This window comes from Sminthopsis crassicaudata, chromosome 4 (genome assembly GCF_048593235.1).
Source record: "Sminthopsis crassicaudata isolate SCR6 chromosome 4, ASM4859323v1, whole genome shotgun sequence".
NCBI classification, from domain to species: Eukaryota; Metazoa; Chordata; class Mammalia; order Dasyuromorphia; family Dasyuridae; genus Sminthopsis; species Sminthopsis crassicaudata.
Genome location: NC_133620.1, coordinates 466,202,187 through 466,229,102, shown reverse-complemented (window position 1 = coordinate 466,229,102; position 26,916 = coordinate 466,202,187). Strand labels below are relative to the sequence as shown.

Sequence of the window (26,916 nt, the reverse complement as noted above, 5' to 3'; positions counted from 1 at the left end):
TCAAACTACGGCCCATGGGCCACATGCGGCCGCCGAGGACGTTTATGCGCCCGCCGGGTTATGACAAACAGGCTAAGGACGTTTATGGACCCGCCGGCTTATGGCAAATGGGCCGAGGGGCGGAGACAGAGCGTGAGGTTTTGTTTCTACTATAGTCCGGCCTCCAACAGTCTGAGGGACGTGAGCTGGCCCCTGTTTAAAAAGTCTGAGGATCACTGTAGACAACCTAACTCAGTCTCCTCATCAGGTGAAAAAGAAAATGGCGGCCAGAGAGAGACTTGCCAATGATCACATAGTACAGTGAGAAGAGGACTGCACTTGGAATCCTAACATAGAGTGTTAACCCAGAAGGGTTCTGGATTCAAATCCTACCCCTGATTCTCCATCTCTGGGTGACCTGAGATGTCATTTCATCTATAAAAGGATAGGGTTAAATTCCATATTCTCCCTCCTTATCTCTGCTTCTTGCTTTTCTGCCATCATTACCACCTTCTTCCAACTTGGGGTTAGGAGAGAGAGTTGGAAGCTGGAGTTTCTCGCCTCCTAAAAAAGTTTTTAAAATATCAACAGTAGTGATAAAGAAAGAAAGAAAGAAAGAAAGAAAGAAAGAAAGAAAGAAAGAAAGAAAGAAAGAAAGAAAGAAAGAAAGAAAGAAAGAAAGAAAGAAAGAAAGAAAGAAAGAAAGAAAGAAAGAAAGAAAGAAAGAAAGAAAGAAAGAAAGAAAGAAAGAAAGAAAGAAAGAAAGAAAGAAAGAAAGAAAGAAAGAAAGAAGAAAGAAAGAAAGAAAGAAAGAAAGAAAGAAAGAAAGAAAGAAGCATCAAGAAAATATTTGTAAATGCTCCAAAGTGAGCAGGAAGAAGTTTAGAAGGGGTCCCAGATAAGCATTGCTGGTGAGATTGTATTAAATTAATAAATAGAATCTTATTTGATTTTTAAATTATATATATATAGTTACACATAATATTATTTTTTTCCATATTTGCATAAGCATTTTAATTCTTGAATTTTAACAGTTCAAACAACTGTCAGCTAGATAACATAAATATAGGCTATATGCACACAATTTACAGCCACTTACGTAGATGCAAGAATCGCAAACCTCAGCACCGGCCCTGAATTCAGGAGGGCCCGAGTTCAAATCTGGTCTCAGCCACTTAACACTTCCTAGCTGTGTGACCCTGGGCAAGTCACTTAACCCCAGCCTCAGGGTGAAAAAAAAAAAAGGAAAAAAAAAGAATAGCAAACCTCACAAGAATGTCAAAGTATTTCAACTTTCATGGAGTCAACTATTTAGATATGACTGATAGGTCTACACATAATATTATAAAAACATTTATTTATAACAATCTACAATCATAGACAATTAATACACAATTTTATTTGATTTTTAAATATATATTATATTATAAATATACATATTTATAATTTATTATATACCATTAATAAAAATTTTTATTTAGTTTTTAAATATATATATATAACATTATAAATGCATGTTTTATAATATAATATATAATTATATACATTTAATAAACATAATCTTAATAACAGTATACAGTGAAATGTTGTTTCAGTTTGTAATAAATAATGGACAATTTAGCCAAAAGGCAGGAAAGAAAGAAGAGCAGGGAAGGGAAGACAGAGATGAAGGAAGAAGGAAACAGGGAGTCTATTTTAAATAGTTTCACTTGTGGAGAGAATAAGAGGTTAATAATAATTCATATTCGTCCTAGGTAATCTCCCGTTCAAGTGCATCAGCTAGGGGACGCCATAGTGCACAGAGCATCAGACCTGGAATCGGGAAGCTCTGAATTCAAATCAAACCTCACTTGCTGATGTGACTCTGGTCACCTCATCCTGTCTGCCTCAGTTTCCCCATCTGTAAAATGGGAGGAAATGGCAACATCTCTGCCAAGACATGGGGCCACAGATTTGACCAAGAAAGGTTGAACCTTTTAATGTAATTCCGTAATTGTTTTAGCTTATTTTGACTTCTGGATCTCGCATCTTGCACTCCACTGAAGTCCCCAGGATTTTTTCATCTGAATTATCGGCTAGTTGTCCCCAGGGAAAGCAACCTGCAAGGGAAGGAATATCCTTGGGCTTGGGACAAAACTAGGATCCGGCCTTGAAGGGTGGATCAGATTCAGAATTTAGGAATAGCTGTAGGGAATGGGAAGACCCCATTGGACAGGAAGTCCAGAAAACCTTCAGATCCCAGCTCTGCCACTCAACAGTTGTGTGACCCTGGGCAAGGTCTTTCCAAGTCTCAGTTTCTTCATCTGGAAGATGGGGATAATACTATGAGGACTCTCTCTCCTAGGTGGCTGATGGGAGAATCCAGGGAGTAAAAGTGTGCACGAAGCATGTGAGAAGGAGGGCGATGCAGAGGGAGGGAACAGCATGGACAAAGGCGCGGCGATGGGGAATTGGCAGGAAGCTCACTGGCAGGAATGGTGAAGGTGAGCAATGAGCTGGCCGGACTCTAGTGGGCCTCCAGCTCAGCCCGCGGCCTCCCGCTCTCCCTGCAGTCCCTGTCAGGTGCTCCGGGAGGATGAGGAGGGGCGAGCCTTCATCTCTGTCAGCCTCCTTCATTAGGAGGGAGTGAGATGCCCCCGTCAGGGGGAGGGCCTGCTGCTGTGGTCCAGGTGGAGCATCAAAGGCTCGCTGTGATCCAGGAGGACCCCAAGGGGGTGGAGAGGCTGGGGGGAGACGGCCTGGGAGACTCCCCCACAATCTCATTTGCATTTCAAACAGGGGTCGCCTCGGATTTAAATACAATTAGCATTTGCAGTGCTGAGACTGGGCCCCCCAGAATCTGCTCCCATGCCCTCCTTGGTCCACAGCCCAGAATTACTCACAGGGCCAATTTACGCCCTCACGCTCCCGGGGAACCCAGCAGCAGCAGCAGCAGCAGCACCCTGTGCTCCCGCAGCCAGGCAGTCTGCCCCCCCCCCCCATCTTGTCTCTCTCCCCCGCCCCTGTCTCCCCCCCACCTTATTATCTCTTCTCTCCTTCTATTTTTCCCAGCTGCATTCCTCCTGTTTCTCTCCTCCCTCTGTCCCGCCCGCCTTTCCATCTCTATCTCACACACTCATTCCCGACATAAATTTCCTTTCTTCCCCCCCCCCCCATCCTGCCCTTTCCTCGTGGGACCACAGCTACTCTCACTCCTAGAGCATCCACAGCAGCCCTTGTATACAGTAGGTGCTGAGCAAGTGCAGATTGGCTTGTATTCGGTCTCCTTTTGTTTTTACTCCACAACACAATCCATCCTCAACTTCACACACACACACACACATTCTCACACACACATATGGGCGCACACACACGCACACTCACACTCACACACATACACACACATTCACACACATACACACATTCATACACACTCACACACATATACACATACATGCACACTCACACACACACACTCACACACACATACACACATATACACATACACACACACATACACACACACATTCACACACATACACACATTCACACACACATATACACATACATACACACTCACACTCACACACACACATACGCACACACATACACACACACTCACACACACATACACACATATACACATACACACACTCACACATACACGCACACTCACACACACACATACACACACACATTCACACACATACACACATTCACACACACATATACACATACATACACACTCACACTCACACACACACACATACGCACACACATACACACACACTCACACACACATACACACATACACATACATACACACACTCACACATACACACACTCTCACACATGTACAGTCTCACACACACTCACACACACATACACACACACATTCACACACACACTCACACTCACACACAATTCACACATACATACACACACACTCACACACATTCACACTCACACACACATACATACACACACATTCACACATACATACACACACTCACACATACACACACGTACAGTCACACACACACACACACACACATTCACACATACATACACACACTCACATACACACACGTACAGTCTCACACACACACACATACACACACATTCACACATACATACACACACTCACACATACACACACGTACAGTCTCACACACACACACACATTCACACATACATACACACACTCACACATACACACACACACACTCACACACACACATACACACACATTCACACACATACACACACATTCACACACATACACATACATACACACTCACACACACATACGCACACACATACACACACACACATACACACATATACACATACATACACACACTCTCACATACATACACACACTCTCACACACATACACACATTCACACATATACACACACATACACACATGTACAGTCTCACACACACTCACATACACACACATTCACACATACACACACGTACAGTCTCACACACACATTCACACATACACACACGTACAGTCTCACACACACACACATACACACACATTCACACATACATACACACACTCACACATACACACATGTACAGTCTCACACACACTCACACTCACACACACATACACACATATTCACACACACTCACACACACATACACACATTCACACACACATTCACACATACATACACACACTCTCACACACACACTCACACTCACACACACTCACACTCACACACACATACACACATTCACACACACATTCACACATACATACACACACACTCACACACATTCACACTCACACTCACACATACATACACATACTCACACATACACACATGTACAGTCTCACACACACTCACATACACACACATTCACACATACATACACACACTCACACATACACACACGTACAGTCTCACACACTCACACACACATTCACACATACATACACACACTCACACATACACACACGTACAGTCTCACACACACACACATACACACATTCACACATATATACACACACTCACACATACACACACGTACAGTCTCACACACACACACATACACACATTCACACATATATACACACACTCACACATACACACATGTACAGTCTCACACACACTCACACTCACACACACATACACACACACTGGCACACACATACACCCATTCACACATACATACACACACACTCTCACACACACACTCACACTCACACACACTCACACTCACACACACTCTCACACACACACATTCACACTCACACTCACACATACATACACATACTCACACATACACACATGTACAGTCTCACACACACTCACATACACACACATTCACACATACATACACACACTCACACATACACACACGTACAGTCTCACACACACACACTCACACACACTGACACACACACATACACATACATACACACACACATTCACACATACACACACTCACACATACACACATACAGTCTCACACACACACTCACACACATACACACGCACACACTCACACATACACACATGTACAGTCTCACACACACTCACACTCACACACACATACACACACTCACACTCACACACACATTCACACACACATTCACACACACATATACACACTCACACACATACACACATTCACACATACATACACTCACACATACACACACGTAGAGTCTCACACACACACTCACAGTCACACACACATACACACACACACACATATACACATACATACACACTCACACACACATACACACACATTCTCACACACATTCACACACACACTCACACACAAACATATACACATACATACACACTCACACTCACATACACACACATTCACACACACACTGACACACACAGATACACACACTCACACTCACACTCACACACATTCACACACACACACACACACTCACACAGACACGATCACATTTCCCAGCCCCATATATCCCTCCATCAGCCGCCCCCCCCACAGGTGACCTCAGTCCCTTCCTTGTGAGACCGCAGGTTCAAATCCCACTTCCGAGGCTTTCCCAGAGAAGACTCACTTGGGCCAGACTTCCCCCCTCTGTACAAGGAGGTGGAGGCCCCCGCCCATCCCTTGCCCTGGAAAGTCTGCTGGGGAGCGTCTCAGTCTTCCCGGATAACTTCAGAGGTGACAAAGCACTTTAAAAAATCTGGATCTAGAGTCCCTTCGCCTGCCTCAGTTTCCCCATCTGTAAAACAAGAGCGAACCTTCCAAATCTAGGACCCTGACCCCTTAGCCGATTTTGGACGGCCGAGACCAATCCCAGGAAGTTTTCCTTTCTGGCACACGAGAGAGCGCCCCACTCCTCTGAGCCCCATGGCGGACACCCCGCCCCCACTTCTGTCTGGGGGACCCCTCCCCAAGCCCCGTGTGGGCCGGGAATCCGCTCCCGGGGTCCTCAGCCCCGGGAATTCCACCGCAGAGGCTCTGGGTGGTCTCCCCCTCGTTCCCCCAGTGATCTCCCCGAACCCCTCCATCTCGCCCTGGCTTCCAAGGCTGTTTGTCAGAAGCCAGAAGCACTCTGCTGACTTGTAATTATTTTTACTATGGTTCTTTGTCTCCACTAATCCTTTGAAAGAAGCTTTACTGAACAGCTGAAATATTATGATGCTATAAAACCTCTGTAATATTTATAAATCCCTTAAGACATCATAAAGAAAAAAAGCCCTCCCCACAGAGTTCATCTAACATAATTACATATACATTTCCCTCTGATTAATAAAAAATGATCGCTTCCTTATGGAAAGATAGACTGAGCTCTCCCCCCGCGCCCCCCTTTCCTTGGAGACTCGGATATTCTCCCTTCTCCTCCTCACAGAAAGGTGTCGGAAGGTGGGAGAACCTCCCCCCCCCAGCTCCCGCTGCTGAACGGCAAACGGGGACTGTTCTCCCCAGGCCGCAGCTCCCGCTTCCTGGGGGCTCGGGGGGCTCCGCGATGAGGCAGAGGAGCCAGCCCCGCACAGAGCAGGCCGTCCACGCCGGCCCCCTGGGAGTCTGCACTTCCTGGGCTCCAGACACAGAACTGATTTTAGGCGTGAGGCAGGCAGTGAGGCAGGCAGTGAGCCGGGAGGCAGTGCTGTGCGGTGGGCAGAGCCACGGGGCTGACCTCAAAGGGTCTGCTTTGGGCTCCTGCCTCCGAGCCGGGCCCTAGCGGACGGGGGCCGAGGCACTTCTCAGCCACGTGTCCTGGGCCAGGCTCGTTCCACCTGCCTCCTCAGGGAGTTAAATGGGAGGGCCCCGCTTGGGACCCCAGGCCCTTTGGGTTCGGTCCTACCTCTCAGGGGCTTGGAAATGGAGGATCCCTCCCTAAGAAAGAGTCTCCTCGTCCCTCCCTGAGAGTCTCCACGAGGGAGGACCTCGGACCCTTTTCTCCCTGCTAGCAAGGGTTCGAGGCAGCCGAAGGCCCAGGGATTCCTTGGGGAAAGAAGATCCCCCAACTTAGCCCTGCTCGGCCCCCAGACTCAATTCTGCACCTGGGAGAATTTCAGTATCATGGCAATATAAGCCCTGGGAGATCAGGGTCCTGCAGGGAACCAAGGACCATCCCCAAAGTCAGGTCCAAGGGAGGAAAGTGGCCTGAGCCAGGACCCCTCCCATGGTCCTCCCTTCTTTCTCTCAGCCACGTGGCCGAAGAGGAGCCAGCCCAGGGAGCACTCCCGAGCGGCTGCTCCTACTTGGACTTCCCCAGGTCTCCTCCAGTCTCCCCCTCTCTTATTCTCCCTCTTCCCTTCTTTGTTCCCCCTCCCCCCACTTCTTTCCCCAACCTCCAGCCCTCTCATCTCCCCATAAACCTAGAAAACTGTAATTGTTAAACAAAGCAAAGTCAGCAGAGTTCCTGCCAGCTGATGACAAAGTGGGTGACGGGCTTGGGGGGGGGGCGGGGCCGCACCTGGGCGAGGACGTTGGGAGCTAAGGTCGGGGTGACGTCAGGGCTGGGGCTGGAGGTGGGAGCGATGGGTGAGGAGTGGAGGGGGAGATGGGAGAGAGACCGGCGAGCAAAGCGAGAAGGGCGAGAAGAGAGGGCTAAAGGGAGAGGAAGAAATAAAGAGAAAGAAAAGAAATTCAGAAGGACACAAGTCACCCCAGCCTGCCTACCATGAAGCTGTTCTTCTTGCCGCCTCTGCTGCGCCAGCCTGCGAGATGGCACATGGAGGGGCGATTGTCTCTTTTATAGCGTCGCTGACAATCAGGGCAACTGTGCCCACTCCAAGTTTAGACAATAGATGTAAGGTGGCAAAAGTGCGGTAACCAGAGCCCAGGAGAATCTCTGGCATCCCATCTGTGCAGGACTTGGGACGGGCCCAGCCACAAAGCTGGAGACGACTGTTGGTCCGGGGCCGCCCTTGAGACACGGCCCCCTCCCGGGGAGCGCCAACCGGGCACTCAGGCAGAGCGGACGAGGGGCGGTGGGCAGGGGGCTCGGGGTAGAAATGCCCTTATGGTAAAACTGAAAGGGACACTACCAGGCAGGGATTCTCCCGGACCCTAAGTCTCTGACTTTATGGGGGCTAATAGGAGATTTCTCTGGGACCCCCCCGCCACCAGCCTAGGATTTGCCAGTGCTCCATAGATATGGGTCAACACAGTACAAGGGGGGAAAGAAGGCGGTTCCAGCTGCCCTTCCTGCTGTTCCTCACGTTTTCCATCCCCTTCCCCTCATCTACAAACCTTTGTTTTCATCGAAAGTTTGCCCAAATATTACTTAAGGGGTAACTGACTAATTAAGGGTTCTAGGGTTCTAAGGGGTTCTTGACTTTTTTGTACGTTGCCTGTCCCTTTCGCAGCCTGATGAAAATTCTGGCCCCCTTCTCAGAGGGACGCTTTTAGAGGCATAAAATCAAATATATCGCAAAGGACCCCAAATTCTGAATCATGGCCCCCAGAATAAGAACCTCCTTCTACAGGAAGCCTTTCCTGAGCTCCCTCCCCCAGCTACTAGTGCTCCCCTCGCCTCCACTCACCTTGTGTTTATTTTATGAACATTAATTTACTGGGCAGCTAGGCGGTGCAGCAGGCAGAGCCCTTCCATTCTTACTGGTTGTGTGACTCTGGGAAAATCACTGAACTCTGCCTGCCTCAGTTTCCCCATCTGTAAAATGAGCTGGAGAAGGAAATGGTAAATCGCTCCAGCATATCTGCCAAGAAAACCCCAAATGGGGTCATGAAGAATCGGACAGAACCGGTGAATGCCTGGGTAACAAAAACATTCATTGACATATATCTTGTTAGTCTCAAATAGCATGTGCAGAGGGCAGAGATCCCGGTGCCCATCCCCAGGCCTGGCACAGAGGGGCTGCTTATTGATTGAGTGATTGCTTCAGGCAGAGAGAAGGGCCGACGCCCTCCCTTCCGGCAGGTGCTGCCCATGCCCATGCCCCAGAAATGCCCCCAACGAGAGGCTGGCTGCTTTGGCACGATCTCCGTGGGTTCCTCATCTGCTCCCTCAGAACCACCATGAGCATGAGCTCTGAGGAGCAGAGGAAAATCCGCAGTCAGAGGACTCGCTCAAAATAATCGTGGGCAAGACGTCTCATGCCCCAAGTCTCTGCTTCCCCATCTATAAATTGGGCAGACTGGAGAAAACGACCTTAGCTTGTGTGAAACTTGCCTTTCTTTGGATCCCAAGCATTTAAGATGGTCCGGGTACACAGTAAGCACTTAATAAATGCTTGTTGACTGACAATGCTGAGCCTCTCCCAGCCCTGCAGGGTCCCTGCCCTCAGCAGGCTTGTGCTGAAGCTTCCTCTGTTTCCTGAACAATCGGGAGATACAAGAAGCCGCAGGGACCGTTTACCGGGAGCGCGCCCCGAGCTCGGGCGCCCTTGTAGAAAGACGAAGCCCTTCCAAGCATGGGAGCCCCTCCGACCCTCTTAAAAATCCTGTGAGATAGTGGTAAGAGCAGGCCGGTCCTGGATTCAAATTCTGCCCAGCTGAGATAAGCCATTCAGCTCTGAGTCCCAGCTGGCGCCCCTGGGTGCGTGCAGTTTGGTGCAGAAGCAAAGATCTGGGTTCGAATCTCAGCTGCTTCAGCCGCTTAGCGCCCTCAGTTTCCCCATTTGCAAGGTGAGGGGGCTGGGTTCATGGAGCTCCCAAGTCCCTTTCCCCTCCGGCTCTGTGATCCCGGCTGTCTCTGGCCACGAAGGCCGTCCGGGGGCCGCCGGTCAGATCCTCTGCCAGGGATCACATAGCTCAGATTAGGGTCTGACCACGTCCCCGGGAATGCGGGAGCTTAACTGTCCCTGGGGGAGCATCAAGGCCCAGGAAGCTCCGGGGGGAGCAGAGAGCATTATGGAGAAGAGCCTTCTTTTGATGTCGCTCCCAAGGATTTGGGGGCATCCGTCCAAGCCCCAGCCCTGGGGCTCCGGGTGGGCACAGAGCCTCCGGGGGGCTTTTCCTGGTGCCCGGGGTCAGAGGCAGCAACTTTCTGCCAGCTCAAGGGGAGAAGTGACCGCCAGCCGCAGCCATCCTTCGGGCCCATCTCCCCCCCCAAAACCTTTCTGATTCATCTTCAGAGCTCAGCCCCGACCCCCTCCAGGTGACGATACCTCCCCCACAAATAGCCTTGCATCGATTTTATGTGTCCCTGATAGAATGGGGACTCCTTGAAGGCAGGGACTGTCACAGATCATACATCAAAAGATGGGAGGGACTCCAGAAAATGCAACTTTACAGATAAGGAAACTGAGGTTCAGGGAACTTAAGTGACTTTTCCAATGTATAAACCAGAGGGAGGATCTGAGTTCAAATCCAGCCTCAGACTCTTAATACGTCCTAGCTGTATGACCCTGGGCAAGTCACTCAACTCCAATTACCTCATCAAAGGAAAAAAAAAAAAAATATATATATATATATATATATATATATATACACACATATAGAGAGAGAGAGAAAGAGAGACAGAGACAGAGACAGAGACAGAGACAGAGATAGAGACAGAGAGAGAGACAGAGAGAGACAGAGAGACAGAGAGAGAGACAGAGAGACAGAGAGAGAGACAGAGAGACAGAGAGACAGAGAGAGAGAGACAGAGAGAGAGACAGAGAGAGACAGAGAGACAGAGAGAGAGACAGAGAGAGACAGAGAGAGAGAGAGAGAGAGAGAGAGAGACAGAGACAGAGAGACAGAGAGACAGACAGAGAGAGAGAGAGAGAGAGACAGAGACACAGAGAGAGACACAGAGACAGAGACAGAGAGAGAGAGAGAGACAGAGAGAGACAGAGAGACAGAGAGAATCAGAGAGAGAGAGAGAGAGAGAGAGACAGAGAGAGAGAGAGAGACAGAGACAGAGACACAGAGAGAGAGAGAGATGAAAGACATGGTTTGATTTGGAACTCCCAAATGAGAAAACTCCCCTCTACCATTAGAGACTGCCAGCTCATAGTCTTAGAAAGGCTCCATGACTTGTGTAGGATGGCACGGCGGGTCCCTCCCTCCATCCTGCTGACTTACAGCCTGGCTTCCTCTCGGGGATGTCACTCTGTCTCTGGTCAAGAGCAGCCGCAGTGATAAGAGATCTCCTGGACGTGTGGATGCCATCCCCTCTCAAACCTCCCCAAGGTCTCCGAAGGGGAGAAGCAGCGATAAAGAAACTCCAAGTGGCGCAGGGCCTGGAGGAAAGGGGCCGCGGCTGCAGAGCTCGCCGAGCATCTTCATGTTCTGCCTGTTTAAGCAGTGATTTGGGAGCTGAGCGCGTCTAATTAACTGGCTTCCCCAGGATGGGAAAGGATGAGACACGATGTTCCCTCCAGTCACCGAACAGAAATAAGTGTGAGAGCAACAAAGACTTCCAGAGCCCTGGACAAATGCAACAGGGAATCATTGAGGGGCCTAAGACTTTGAGGGAATCAGCCCAGAAATTGCAAAGTCTTAGAGATCAGTTATTCCTCTCCAGTCCTCCCCGTTCCACGCCTTGCGTCCTCCCACCCCTTTTTACCAAACTGTACAATACTCACTGTATGACATTGACCTGCATGTTCCCTAAGCTTGGAGAAGATATAACCCATGTCTTGAAGACACAGCCCACGTCTTTGCAGGCTCACAGTCACTTCTGGACTGACAGCAACTTGGCAGGGAGGGGTCTAGTGGAACATCCAATGTATGGATACATCCAATGGGGGAAGGAGGAGCATTTCCCTGGAGGAAGGAGAGATTGGGGGAAAGACAGGTGAGAAGAGATGAGAGAATTAAGAAAAATCAACCTTTCTTGGTCTAGCTCCAGAAGAAATCGGAGTCACCATTGTTAAAGGGAAAGAGGTAGAAATCGGGCCTTGACCCGGGGCAGTTGACATTGTTTGTCATTGACTTAGGCGGAGCTTTATAGATTTTAGGAGGAGAGATAGAACATTAAGATTCTGAGATCTCAGTGAGCCAAATGGGCCAAACCTAAGAAGATGAAGCATAACAAGGATAAATGCAAAGTCCAACACTTGGGATCAAGAAATCAATTTCACAAATGCAAGGTGGGGAAGTCACGGCTAAGTGACAAATGGTAGAAATGATCTTAGATCGAGCGGATTGTGAGCTAAAGACACATCAACGGTGTGGATAAAATAATGAAATAAAAAGTTAATGCTGTCTTGGGTGGCTTTTCCTTGGGCCAGAGTGCCCTTGGCTGGGAGACAAGAGGCCTCTGATGCGGTACCTTGGTCAGAACAAAGTTGGGGCTGGAGGAAAGGATACGTTTGAGGAAAGACCAACTAGAGCAGGTTGGAATTCTAAGGGTACCAATGCCATGTAAAGGCTGACAGGGCTGCCATGTGAAAGAGGGGCTGGACTTTTTTCTGAGTGGGCTCAAAGAAAGGATCCAAGAGTTCTGGTCAAAAGTATTCTGTGAAATGAGATTTCAGACTTCAGATTTCAGCTCTACACAAGGAAAAACCATCCAGTAATTAATTGGAACTACTCAAAAGGTCAATGAGCCTCCTGGGCAGGCAGTGGATTCACCCTCGCTCGTGGTCTTTGGGCAAAAGCTAAAGTGATCATATTAGGGACATGGTGGACACTCCATCCCCACCCCCAACCCTTTTCTTTTTTTTTTCTTTTTTTCTTTTTTTTCTTTCTTTTTTTTATTAATTTTTATAATTATAACATTTTCTTTGATAGTACATATGCATAGGTAATTTTTTTTTACAACATTATCCCTTGTACTCCCTTCTGTTCCGAGTTTTTCCCCTCCTTCCCTCCACCCCCTCCCCTAGATGGCAGGCATTCCCATACATATTAAATATCTTCTAGTACATCCTAGGTACAATATATATGTGCAGAATCAAATTTTGTTGTTGTTATTGCAAAGGAAGGATTGTATTCGGAAGCTAAAAATAATCTGGGAAGAAAAAGAAAAAAACAAAAATGCTCACAGTTTGCACTCATTTCCCAGTGTTCCTTCTCTGGGTGTAGCTGATTCTGTCCATCATTGATCAATTGGAATTGGATTAGCTCTTCTCTATGTTGAAGATATCCACTTCCATCAGAATACATCCTCATACAGTAACATTGTTGAAGTGTATAATGATCTCCTGGTTCTGCTCGTTTCACTCAGCATCAGTTGATGTAAGTCTCTCCAAGCCTCTCTGTCTTCCTCCTGACCCCCAACCCTTTTCACAGGCTGTTCCCCACAACTGAAAAGTGCTTCCTCTTTCTCTCTTCTTCTGCCACTCAGAATCCCTAGTTTCCTTGGAAGCTCAACTCAAGAATCACCTTGGACCTAGAATTGGGGGACACTTTGTGTGATCTTTGTCGAGTCTCCTCCCCCACCTCCACGACCTGGTGTCCCACACAACTTTTATTTATAAAGTGTTTTTCAAAAGTTTTTGTTCCAAAAGCTCCAACCTGAACTAAGATTTTTGGGACACCCTGTATACACAGGGAACATGAGTTCATTGAATGTAGGGACTTGGACTAATTGCTTTTTGGATCCCCGGTGTTAAACACAGTTCTTGCCTACTAAGGGCTTGTTGAACGACCTGCTGACTGACCAATGGATGGCATTTCTCCAGGCTAGTTCGATCTAGAACACAGACTTAGCTTTCGGGGAAATTCTGTCACATTCCGCTTCCGTTACACTCTTCAACACCCCCTCCACTAAAAACTTTCTACTTTCTAATTATTTAGTTTTCTAAATTTCTAATGAATTTGGGATGGTCAGGAAAGGCCGGACGGCAGAGAAAACTGAAGAACTTCCTCTTCGGGCCTTGAGTTCAAAGGAAGAGCCACCATTTCCCATATGAAATCTACACAGAAAACTATCTGCCTGAGCCCATGGGGGAAGGAATGGGGTGATCCCTCCCATCCCATGCCAGGATTCTGGCTCCGGCTCCTCCGAAGCCTCTCAGCCCCAGGGCTGGACAAGTTGCTTGTTATCTAGAGGAAGGGGAGGCTTCATGCTCTCCACAGCTAATAAATCTCTGGAGCCAGTGGCCACCAAGGCATGCGCTGCTGGGCTTCCTCCTTCCTAATTTCGGACATCTTAAGCTCTTGTTTGGGAATGGAACACGCCGAAGTGCACTGGATTCCCTGGGATGACAGATGACAAGAAATCTCGTCCCCTGCAGTCATTGGGCGGTAATGAGTGTGAGAGCGGCTAAGACTGCCAGCGTCATAGATAAATCCTAGATGGAATATTTGTGGGTTCTGAGACTTTCGGTGAATCAAAACAGAAATTACGAGCTCTTAGCCAATTATTCCTGTCTAGCTCTCCCTCTCCCCCCCAGCCACCCTCCTTCTTTTTCATCTTATAAAGAGAGAAACAACCACAATCAAAATTGAGCTGAGACCATGGAAAACTTAGCAAAATGAGACCGTTGTGAAACAAATTGGCAGCAGGAAGGGAGAGACAAGCTTCAGATGCCCATAACCCCGGGGGGAGCTCCGAGCTCTGACCCTGCTTAGTGCTCTGAGAATGCAGGGGGACATTGAATAAATGAGTTCACCTCGGTTTCCTTATCTGTAAAAATGGCCTCCCCATGTACCCATCGTAGGGTTGTTTTGAGCACAGTTCCTTCTTTTTCTAAAACTGAGTGGTCATGTGGCAGTTGAAAATATATTCCTAGATGGTCTCTGGAACCACCGTAGTACATTAGAAAGAGCACTGGATTTGGAGATCAAGGAGCTGGATTCAAATCTTACTTATGACTTTTGTTGTTTGTCCATTGTTCTTGAAGAGTCCAAGACATCAGAGAGGGGATGCCGTGACTCGCAAGGTGAGGGAGGGCTGGGCAAGGTCACCTGCCTCACTTTCCCCTCCAGAACCATCTGGGTCCAGACTGGAGATGGCCCTGAAGGAAATAAGAGATCTTGGCCTTTTTAAGTCTCATAAGACCCAATAAGTAAGACCCATTCAATGATTAAGGCTAGGTAGCAATTCAGGCAAAGAATTATCTAGTCCAAAAAAAAAAATCTAAATAAATGAATGAATCTGGGAGAAAAAGACCCCCAGGGCAGGCTACAGCTTCACCTGTTTAGGTTTCCTCATCCATACAATTAAGGAGTTGGATCAGATGGCTGCTTTAAACCCTGAACCCAAGATACTAAGATCCTGTGACTCTTGGAGCTTTAGTCTCCATCCTTGGGCCCTGCCCCATTCAGACCCAAGCATCCTCAGAGAACTATGCTTGCAGACTTCCTCCGGGAGCAGAGGGCAGTTTCCTCATGGACCAAAGCTAAAGATGAAGGGAGCACTTTACCGACATTAGTTTCCATTGGATAAACTGAGATTTTCACAAATCTAGTGTCTCACCTTGGGGGAAAAAAAGCTCATCTGAGGGACATGCCTAATTTTGGAAATGGCACCAGACTTTCATAGTCTCCTAGATCTCGAGGAACCCAAGAGGCATCAGAGCCAACTACTTGATTTTACAGGTGAGAAAAGTTGGGATTTAGATAGCCTAAGAGACTCAGCCTAGATCACACTGGTAGAACTCCATCACAGATTTAAAATGGGAAGAGCCAAACCCTCCTTCTCTACAGATGAGGAGCTACGGGCCATATAAAATGGAAATAATATGGAAAATGTCTTGGCCAAAGCCACACATCTCAACTGAAACAGAGGTGAGACTCAAACCCAGGTATTATGTCTCTGCACTACATCATCCTCAGTCATCAAAAAGAATCATAAGAATTTTTTTATCTCATAATTCATCAACTTGTTATTGTTTTTATTAAGTCTTTTCAGCCATGTTTGAATCTTTGTGACCCCATTTGGAGCTTTCTTGGCTAAGATACAGGAGTGGTCTACCATTTCTTTCTCCAGTTTTTTACAGAAAAGGAAACTGAGGTGACCAGAGTTAAGTGATTTGCCCAAGATCACACAGTTACTGTCTAGTTGTGCTCCACCTTAAAACCACTCTATGGAAATCTGGTTTTTACACAAAAGGCCACCTAATCAATAAATCTATAAACCAAGTGTCTGTTAAATAGCCCAAATAATGGAGTTACATTTGACAAAAGGCTTTTTCGATTTTTAAAATGGGTCACTCTAGAATGCCTTTGATTCTGTTAGTTCATCTAGAATTTTTTTTAATTGGTGTGGATTTATTTTTCCAGGAACATATCCTTCAAAAAACCAAGGCTTCTTGTAGAATTGCCATGTGTTGCCCCCAAAACAATTAAATTCATGCCTATTTTAATCCAACCAATTAAAGCTTAAATTAACAAAAACATGCTTTCTGTTATAGAAGGATACATTGGATGAATAAATAGGAAGGAAGGAAGGAAGGAAGGAAGGAAGGAAGGAAGGAAGGAAGGAAGGAAGGAAGGAAGGAAGGAAGGAAGGAAGGAAGGAAGGAAGGAAGGAAGGAAGGAAGGAAGGAAGGAAGGAAGGAAGGAAGGAAGGAAGAAAGAAAGGAAGGAAGGAAGAAAGGAAAGAAAAAGAAAGGAAGAAAGAAAGAAAAAGAAAGGAAGAAAGAAAAAGAAAGGAAAAAGAAAGAAAAGAAAGAGAAAGAAAGAAAGAAAGAGAGAGAGAAAGAGAGAGAGAAAGAAAGAAAGAAAGAAAGAGAGAGAGAAAGAAAGAAAGAAAGGAAGGAAGGAAGGAAGGAAGGAAGGAAGGAAGGAAGGAAGGAAGGAAGGAAGAAAGAAAGAAAGAAAGAAAGAAAGAAAGAAAGAAAGAAAGAAAGAAAGAAAGAAAGAAAGAAAGAAAGAAAGAAAGAAAGAAAGAAAGAAAGAAAGAAAGAAAGAAAGGAAGGAAGGAAGGAAGGAAGGAAGGAAGGAAGGAAGGAAGGAAGGAAGGAAGGAAGGAAGGAAGGAAGGAAGGAAGGAAGGAAGGAAGGAAGGAAGGAAGGAAGGAAGGAAGGAAGGAAGAAAGAAAGAGAGAAAGAGAGAAAGGGAGAAAGGGAGAAAGGGAGAAAGGGAGAAAGGGAGAAAGAAAGAAAGAAAGAAAGAAAGAAAGAAAGAAAGAAAGAAAGAAAGAAAGAAAGAAAGAAAGAAAGAAAGAAAGAAAGAAAGAAAGAAAGAAAGAAAGAAAGAAAGAAAGAAAGAAAGAAAGAAAAAGAAAGAAAGAATGTTGAATGCTTATTACGTGCCAGGAACTGGGTTGAGCACTGGGGATAAAAATGCAAGATATCAGAACAGAGACTCCTTCTGACAGTTTACATTTTCATGGGAAAAAATAACATATTAAGCAGAGCTGAAAAGGAGAGAGGGAGGGACTCTCAAGGCCTCATGAAGAAATGAAGAAGTGTTTTGGTGGTGATCCAAGCAAGACAAGGTGACTGCTTTTGCATCAGTCTAGGGGGTCCCAGGGCTAGATGGGGAAGAAAGGTCCATGGTCTGAGTGGAGACAGCATGATATGGAGATGGCCAGAGCCCTTATTGTTGATTTTCAGATTCCACGGGGTCACATTCTGCCTTTGTCCTTTACCACTGATTTGTGATCTTGGACAAGTCATTGAAGCTCTCCGAGCCTCCGTTCCTCCTGGCAGGCTCTGAGACTTCCTTCATTTCCAGATCTATGATCCCATGCTCCTTCTCCATCACCTCAAAGAGAGACATTGCAGCTGAAGTGAGATGCGAAGGACGGCTTGGATTTCAAGCTTCAAAGATGGAAAGAAAGGAGGAGAGCATCCCTAGCACAGGGGAACTGTGTGAGCAAAGGCGCAGAAGTGGGAAAGTCAGATATTCATATTTTCATAAGACATAGCCTTGTTAGACTGGAACCTGTTATGTGGAAAGGAAGATGAGCTCAATCTCCACCTTCTCCAGGAAGCCTCTCTTGACCCTCTGCTCTCAGCTCCTAGGATCTTCTCCCAAAATGACCACGGAGCTTTGGACAGCTAGCATTTATACAGACTCAGGGTTGGCAAAGCCCTGGCCATATGTTATTCCATGGGATCCTAGCCACAAGATATTATTATTATTATTCCCTTTATTTGACAGATGAAGAAACTGAGGCAGAGAGATGAAGGGACCTAGCCCAGGCTAGCGTCAAAGGCAGGATTTGAACTCCACGGTCATCCCCCTCACCCCTGAAGAAGGCATCCTGGCTGCCTTCTTAGCACAGTGGCCAGCATCCACGAGCTCCATAATTCACTGATTTGACCTCCCCAGGTGTGAGTTGTAGTCCCCACCAGACTGTAATCTCCTTGAGGCAGGGGTTGTCTCACTCCTCTCCTTCTATCCCTAATTCCTGTGTGCTAAATTGTTGCTTGGTCATTTTTTAGTCATTCCCAACCCTTTATGACCCCATTTGGGGTTTTCTCGGCAGAGATACTCCCATTTCCCTCTCCAGCTCTTTTTACAGGTGAGGAAATTGAGGCAAATGGGGATAAGTGACCTGCAGGATCACAGTTAGGAAGTAGCTGAGGTTGGATTCGAACTCAGGGAGGTGAGACGCTTGGGCTTTCAGACGTGGTGCTCTGTGCGTGGGATGCCTCCCAGCAGCCCGATGAGCACTCAACAAACGCTTCTTGGCAGGCTGATAGTTAACTCAGCATTTAAGTCAACTTTTCAAGATAAATGGCATTGAGATGGAGAGCAAGGCATTGTGGGAGTCCCCGTGGTGGGAGGGAAGAAGACCCCAGGGAAGTCTTCAGAGGAGCAGAGGGGCTTGTCTAGGGCAGAGCCACCAGAGGGAGAAATCACGGAGCCCACTGGCTCCCAACTTGGACAAAGGATTCTGGCTAACCAAGGCCGGCTCAGTTGCTTAGGCAGCTAAATAGAGCATCCATCAGAGACTCGGGACTTCACTCAACCTGACCTCTCAGGCTCCCTTCACATCCTCAGGAAAATCACTTACCCTGACTGGGCCTCAGTTTCCTGATTGATTAAAATTAGGGGATTAGTTTAAATCCATCAGCAAGCATTAATTAAGTCCCTGCTGTATATCAGGCACCATGCTTAGTGCTGAATATAAAGACAAATGGGAAGCTTTTCACTCCTGCCATCCCAATGTCCACAGGACCTCCAAGCTCCCTTTCAGTGACAGGCCTATGAATCAAAGAGTCTCAGCTCTGCTACTTCCTAGCTGTTCATCCCGGGGCCTCAGTTTCCCCCTCCAAAGTCTTTCCCAGCTTGAACCCATCTGAATTGAGTCTCTACGGGACACAGACGATCACGGTGGGTGGCTTGGCCTCCATCTCTCGGCGCCTCCTTCCTGAGGATTCCTTTGCTCTCTTATCTTGCAGCAAGGTCATCAAGAAGCCAGTTATCTTTATGAGGAGATGGATCAGGATCCGGGCCCTGGGCCTGAGCTCCAGCCATTCCCGAGCAGAAGGCCCGGGCTCGCCAGATCCTTCTCTGCTCCGACTATAAACCCTCCACGGAGGAATTCCGGGAGACATACTTTGGGGTTTTAAAGGTTTGCTCGTCTTTGTGTAACTGCCTCCAAATTAGAGAAAGGCTCCAGACAAGAGGAGAAAGGGAGGGGACGGGGGATACCACGGGCTCGGAACCAGAAATGCTTCCATTTAATTGCCCTCAAAATTTCAATCGCTCAATCTGGTAATTAGAGAGTTGGCTGATTCAAAAGGCAATTTCCTTTGGAGGAGGGGGAAAAAAAAAGGTAAAAAGAAGGATAATTGAATCTAAGTAAGTGTTTTACCTGAAATATTAAATACCAAATCTCAGACTGCCTCCAGGGCCGCCTTTGCCTTCCCTTCAGGGTGTCTGAGGCTTTCACTCCTCCATTAGGGGCTTCTCCAGGCTTGCTGGGCCAGAGTTCCATCTGAACTGGGGGCTGGGAGGGGCAGGGGGAAGATGGAGGAGAGAGGGAACGAAATAGCTGAAGCGGAGATTTATGGGGGAAGAGAAAAAGGCCGAACAACGGGCGGAGATCTCTCCGCTCGCTGCGGGGTTTTTCCACTGGCCACCCGGCCGTGCTTGGAAATGCTCTGCTGAGCCACCAGAAGTGAAGGTCATTCCCTTCAAACTTGGAAAGGCCTGATTTTTTAAACTGGGATACAGTAGGGAATTTTATGTGGACTCACCCAGAAGGAGTAGCAGAACTATGAGAGCAGAGACCCAGAGGAAAGGGAATCTATAAATAGAAAAGGTCACCCTAAAAAGACCGTACCTGAGGGCTCTGGATTTGTAAGGGTCAAGCTCGGTCTCAAAGAAGAGACAGGACAATGGGCCTCCCTCCTTTCCTTGCAGAGGCGGGCGACTATGGGTGTGGAACTTTGCTAAGGTGTTGGTTAGTTGGCTGGACTGCTTCTCCTTCCCTCACCTTTCTTTCTTCTTCTCTGTCTCAGCTACTTCGTAGCTGTATGACCCTTAAAAAAAATCACTTTACCTCTCTGCCTCAGTTTCCCCAACTGTAAAATGGAGATAAAATTACCACTCACCTCTTGGGGATCATATGAGATTACAGACCAGTTGTCCATTTACTCGCACAATATTTGAACTCAGATATTCCTGACTTCAGGGTAGATTGCAACCCCAAATGGGGTCTCATAACTGAACGTGGGAGTTACAAAATGACTTATGATTTGTACGATGATTTTATATGCCTATATACTCAGGGACAAATTTCTTGGGTGAAATGGGGTCAAGAGTGGAAAAAGCTAGAGAAGCCCTGGTTGATTTCACCAAGCCACCCGGCCTCCTCGATACAAGGGGTCTGACGGGGGTTAAAATTGTTCCTCTGACACTTACTATCTCTGCCATCTTGGGCAACTCACGCTAACTGCTTAGAGTCCCTTCAGGTTCTAGATTTTAGCCTCCTAAACGCAATAATAATTATTATAGCTAATATTTCTGTACTACTTTTGCAAAGGGATATATAGATATATTTATGTCATAGAGCTTATAAATGTCTGGGGCAGGTTTCAAACTCAGGACTTCTTGACCCTCGGAGAGGTAGCCATGACACCTGGCGTGCTGATGTTTTCCGTGTTTTTGAGTGTGCACAACTGGAAGGTCCCATTTTTCAGAGGAGGCGACATCATCCCATCCAACAGCCAGTTCTCAGAGCCAAGGAGATGTCACTGCCTTTGGCTCTAAGGAGAGATTTATGGTGATGGATCCCCAGGGAGTCACAGCTGCTCCACAAGGTTCCCTTCCTTATCCCAGGGCTCCGACGTCACTGAGAATTTTAGAAATTGCCTTGATCCTCCTCCTGGGCCTGAAGTCCTCCATTAACGCTGACCCGACACTCCTCAGATCCTCGCCCTGGCTCACTGAGGGTCCGGGCTGCTGGCCAGCAAGCTAGACCCCCTCGTAGATTATAGATTTAGAGATGGAAGGACTTTCAAAGGCTTGGAGGACAACATCCCCATTTTACAGATATGAAAACTAAGACCCAGAGAAATGAAATGGCTCAGGATACTGGTTCTAGAGCTGGCCATCAAGTCCAACCCTCTCATTTCACAGACTTACTTGGATCCATAGTTAAAAGGGAACTTGGAAGCTGTCTAGTCCAAACCTTTCATTTTGAAGATAAGGAAACTGAGGCCCTTAGCTTACTTTCTTGCCCAAGATCACCCTTTTTTTTTTAACAAATATGGGGAAAATCTTTTTTATTAAAGCTTTTTATTTTCAAAACATATGCATGGATAATTTTCAATACTCACTCTTGCAAAACCTTGTGTTCCAAATTTTTCCCTCCTTTCCCCTCACCCCCTCCCCTAGATGGCAAGTAATCCAACATATATTAAACATGTATAGTTTTTCATTTATATTTCCACAACTATGCTGCACAAGAAAAATCAGATCAAAAAGGAAAAAATGAGAAAGAAAACAAAGAGCAAGCAAACGACAACAAAAAGAGTGAAAATACTATGTTATGGTCCACATTCATCCTGCTGGTCATTTCTTACAGAACAATAATATTCCATAACATTCTTAGACAATAATTTATTCAGCCATTCTCAGCTGATGGGCATCCCCTCAGTTTCCAGTTTCTTGCCACTACAAAAGAGCTGCCGCAAAGAGATCACCCAATTCTTAGAGGTTGGAATTGAATTTAGGCCCTTTGAGGGGCCTGTATGTGCCAAAATGTTTGTGGCAGCCCTCTTTGTAGTGGCCAGAAACTGGAAGATGAATGGATGTCCATCAATTGGAGAATGGTTGGGTAAATTATGGTATATGAAGGTTATGGAATATTATTGTTCTGTAAGAAAGGAGGAATACAGAGAGGCTTGGAGAGACTTACATCAACTGATGCTGAGTGAAATGAGCAGAACCAGGAGATCATTATACACTTCAACAACAATACTGTATGAAGATGTATGCTGATGGAAGTGGATTTCTTCAACATAGAGAAGAGCTAATCCAATTCCAATTGATTAATGAAGGACAGAATCAGCTACACCCAGAAAAGGAACACTGGGAAATGAGTGTAAACTGTGAGCATTGTTTTTTTGTTTTGTTTTTCTTCCCAGGTTATTTTTACCTTCCGAATCCAATTCTTCCTTTGCAACAACAACAACAACAAAATTTGGTTCTGCACATATATATGGTACCTAGGATATACTATAACATATTTAATATGTATGGGAATGCCTGCCATCTAGGGGAGGGGGAGGAGGGAAGGAGGGGAAAACCTTGGAACAGAAGGGAGTACAAGGGATAATGTTGTAAAAAAAAAAAAAAATTACCTATGCATATTATTGTCAAAAATGTTATAATTATAAAATTAATTAAAAAAAAGACAGGAAAAAAAAGAATTTAGGCCCTTTGAGTGCAACACTACACTGTGCTGAAACACGGTGACCTCTATGGACCCAGCGTGGCCACCAGTGGGGTCCCACATGTTAGAGCTGCGGGGTGGGTGGTGTTTCAGGCTGATAATAAGGGAGCCCCGGCCCTCCTCCCACCCCTCCTTGACTTCAGCTGTGACGCCAGCAGCTAGGCTCTCCTGACAATGGAAGGGCTTTTGAAGTGGGCACTTAGGAGCCAATAAAGCAGGGAACATTTTACAAACACGGGAGGAGAAGGATTTATGAAACGGAAGGCAAAAGACAGCACATTAGCATTCAAAATCCTCCCTGAGACTGAGGTAAAACTGGAGACAGACATGCCCAGCCCACCCCCATTCCCTCCCTTTGCAGGTAGGAAGGCAGGAAGGCCCCATCTCAAACAGAGAGCCCATGCCCAGGTGAGAGGGCCCTGAGCCCACCAAGGGAGAGGACAAAGCCAGGAAAGCATGTGCCCCTTGGCGTGGTTCAAAACCAACACCTGGATGTCATTGGCCTGGGAGACGGGGACAGTGCAGAAGAGAGAGGGGAGAACAAGTATGGCAGGCCTTGGCCCAGCTTCCTAGGTGTGGACTGTCCATAGCACTGTGCTGGACTCATAATGGAGACCCAATGCATGAATCAATGAATGAAGAAAAGAACCAAAAATCAAGGAAAGAATCAGTGAATGAAGGAAAGAACCAAAAATCAAGGAAAAAAATCAATGAATGAAGGAAAGAACCAAAAATCAAGGAAAGAATCAGTGAATGAAGGAAAGAACCAAAAATCAAGGAAAAAAATCAATGAATGAAGGTAAGAATCAATGAAAATGAAAGAAAGAATCAGTGAATGAAGGAAAGAATCAATGAATGAAGGAAAGAACCAAAAATCAAGGAAAGAATCATTGAATGAAGGTAAGAATCAATGAATGAAAAAAAAAGAATCAGTGAATGAAGGAAAGAACCAAAAATCAAGGAAAGAATCATTGAATGAAGGTAATAATCAATGAATGAAAGAATCAGTGAATGAAGGAAAGAACAATGAATGAAGGAAAGAACCAAAAATCAAGGAAAGAATCATTGAATGAAGGTAAGAATCAATGAATGAAAAAAAAAAAGAATCAGTGAATGAAGGAAAGTATCAAAAATCAAGGAAAGAATCAATGGATGAACAAATAAATCAATGAATCCATGAGAAGCTTGGGGGCAAATTGAGGAATAGAAAGGTACCATAGGACTGGGTAACTAAAGTTACCTATAGCTTCCCCTCTTTAAATGCCTCAGAAGGCAATAGTTTTCCTTGAAAGAAAGGCAGTTTTAATGGAAGGAGAATCCTCCATCTCCCTAGCCAAGATTTCTAACCTTCTGAGCCCTGAAATACCTCTATTGAGAGAAAAATCTTTTATTCTCCAGTGGGAATGAAATCTGGTTTTGTTTTTGTTTTTGCAAAGTTTAAGAAGTTACTACTAAACAGACGGGTGAGGTCGGAGGGCTCAGCAGAGCTATGTTGTAGTATCAGATTTGGGTTTTAAATTAGTCATCCACAAATACAAGAAAGATTTGTGAGGTACTCAGGTGAGAGCATCTCAAGGAAGGATTTCCCTGCAACATTAGACATCAAAACTTTTCTGTGATAGTAAAGAAGACCTAGGGGAGCTGGTTTAAGCACAGGGAAATTGTAAGTGACCAGTCCAGGGACATACAGCTAGTAAGTGCTGTGGGCAATATTTAAATCCAAATATTTCTGACTCAAAGAGGGGTGGAGTAGAAATGGTAGTGGAAGTAGCAGAAGTGGACCTGAGTTCAGAATACTGCCTTGAATGCTTACTACCTGTTACCAGCCACAAATCACTCGACTGCCCTGGTCCTCATTCCATTTTTATTGTTGGTTTCTTTTTAAGTGACTTTCCCAGGGTCACAAAACTAAAAATGTTAAGTGTCTGAGGTCAAATTTGAACTCAGGTCCTCCTGACTTCAGGGCTGGTGTTCTAACCACTGTGCCACCTAGCTGCCCCCCCCCAATCTCAATTATTTTAAGAGCAGGGAAATCTTGTGTCTTTCTTAGTCAATGAGCACTTTCGTTGTTGTTGAGTTGTGTCTGACTCTTTATGACCCAGTTTAGCGTTTTCTTGGCGAAAATACCAGACTGATTTGCCATTTCCTTCTCCAACTCATTTTATAGAAGAGGAAACTGAGGCAAACAGGTTAAGTGACTTGCTCAAGGTCACATGGCCAGTAAGCCTCCCAGGCCAGATTTGAATTCAGGAAGATGAGTCTTCCAGACTCCAAGCCCAGCCTTTATCCACTATACCACCTAGCCACATATTAAGCACCTACTATGTGCTAGACATAAGCACTGGGGATACAAAATGAGGCAAAAGACAATTTCACAATCTCATGGTGAGACAACTAACAAATACGTACAAACAGGATCCTCAGCACTTGGCAGAGTGCTTGGTAAATAGTAGGCACTTAATAAATGCTCATTATCTTGATTTCAATATGAGATTGCTATTGAGACAAGGTGATTCATGCTGGTGAGTTCCCCGAAGTCCTTCCCAGTCCAGCAGACTCACAGCATCCCCCTGGGCTTTAGCATCCCCCAGCCATTGATCTGCCAGATCATGCTAAAGGAACCCTTTTTGAGCCGAGTCCATGCTGTCACAGCCGCCCCCCCTAATCCAGGTCCCAATCACTCTCACGGCCCCTTAGCAGACGTGCATTAATGTTGCATGCTCTCCCATCTCCCCTGCTTCCCCCGTGAACCTTCTCCCCTGCTTTCCCAGAGGGCCATCTGCCTATTTGGTCTTTCTAACCTCAGCCCTAGCATGGGGCCTAGTACATGATGTTTAGTTAATTCCTGCTGAGTGATTGATTGATTAGCGAGGAAGGGAGAGATGGGAGAGATACTGCAGAGGTAGATTGGACAAGACTTGGCAAAGGTCTGAGTCTCTTATTATATCCAAATGTGGAGAAAGGGAATGTAAACAGGCCAAACCGCTGCAGAGCAGCCGAGCTCCTTGTCCCAGGAGGCTGGAGAACAGAATCCCTTAATCAATCAGTCTCTCAGCAAGTCTTCATGGCTTCTCGTGCGCCAGCCTCCGGATTCAGCCTGCCTCCGGGAGGGAAGTCAAGGAGGCCAGAAGCAATGGCCACTGCCCTCTGTGATTCAACAGTTATGGGGGGGATGCAAAACGGGCCTCCCAGGGGGAACCAGATTAGACTGCAAAGGAGGAAGACATCAACAGAGCATTAGGCTGTGAGGTGCAGGCCAAGGGGGACTGTGGAGCCCAGGGAGGGAGAGAATCATGGCCTGGGGGCAAGACGTTCAGGGAAGGATGGAGAGGTGGGGCTGGGGGAGGGCAAGGGGACACACCAATGGAACTGGGCTCAGAACAGAGAAGGGAAGGTTCGGGCTGGGAGGGACTGGGATGGGACAGTTTTCTTCACTCTGATGTTATTTTTCAGGCACGTCCAGCTCTTCACAACCCCATGAGTTGGCCAAGATACTGGAGTGAGTGCTTCTCCATTTCTTTTTCCAGATAATTTTCCAGATGAAAAAACCGAGGCCGACCCGATTAAGTGACTCACCCAGGTAGCAAGAGGCTAAAACTGAACTCAGGAAGGTGAGTCTTATTGATCTCAGGCCCAACACCTTGTGCAACTATGGCGCCCACTAGCTGCCCTTTCCTCATGTATGAGAAAGCTATTTCTCATGAGAAAGGGTTAGGTTTTTTTATTGATCCCAGAAGGCAGAACAAGGAAGGAAAGGCAGAGGCACAGAATTTAGCTTCGGTTACTAGAAAGCT

The 26,916-nt window shown here is 46.4% G+C and overlaps 1 protein-coding gene across 3 annotated transcripts in view; it reads right to left on the bottom strand.

Annotated features, from left to right (window-relative positions):
* MYL10 (myosin light chain 10) overlaps positions 1 to 26,916 on the bottom strand; it is a 153,163-nt gene that overhangs the window by 25,806 nt on the left and 100,441 nt on the right. Inside the window, exon 1 of one of the 3 annotated variants that reach the window (XM_074264163.1) lies at positions 8,101 to 8,147. The exons of 1 other annotated variant lie outside the window; for it this stretch is intronic. In XM_074264163.1, the coding sequence (XP_074120264.1) occupies positions 8,101 to 8,103 (3 nt within the window). In that variant the 5' untranslated portion in view covers positions 8,104 to 8,147. Of the gene's footprint in view, positions 1 to 1,078; positions 1,198 to 8,100; positions 8,148 to 26,916 lie in introns of those variants that run through there. One more of the 3 variants, XM_074264164.1, reaches the window with a different exon arrangement.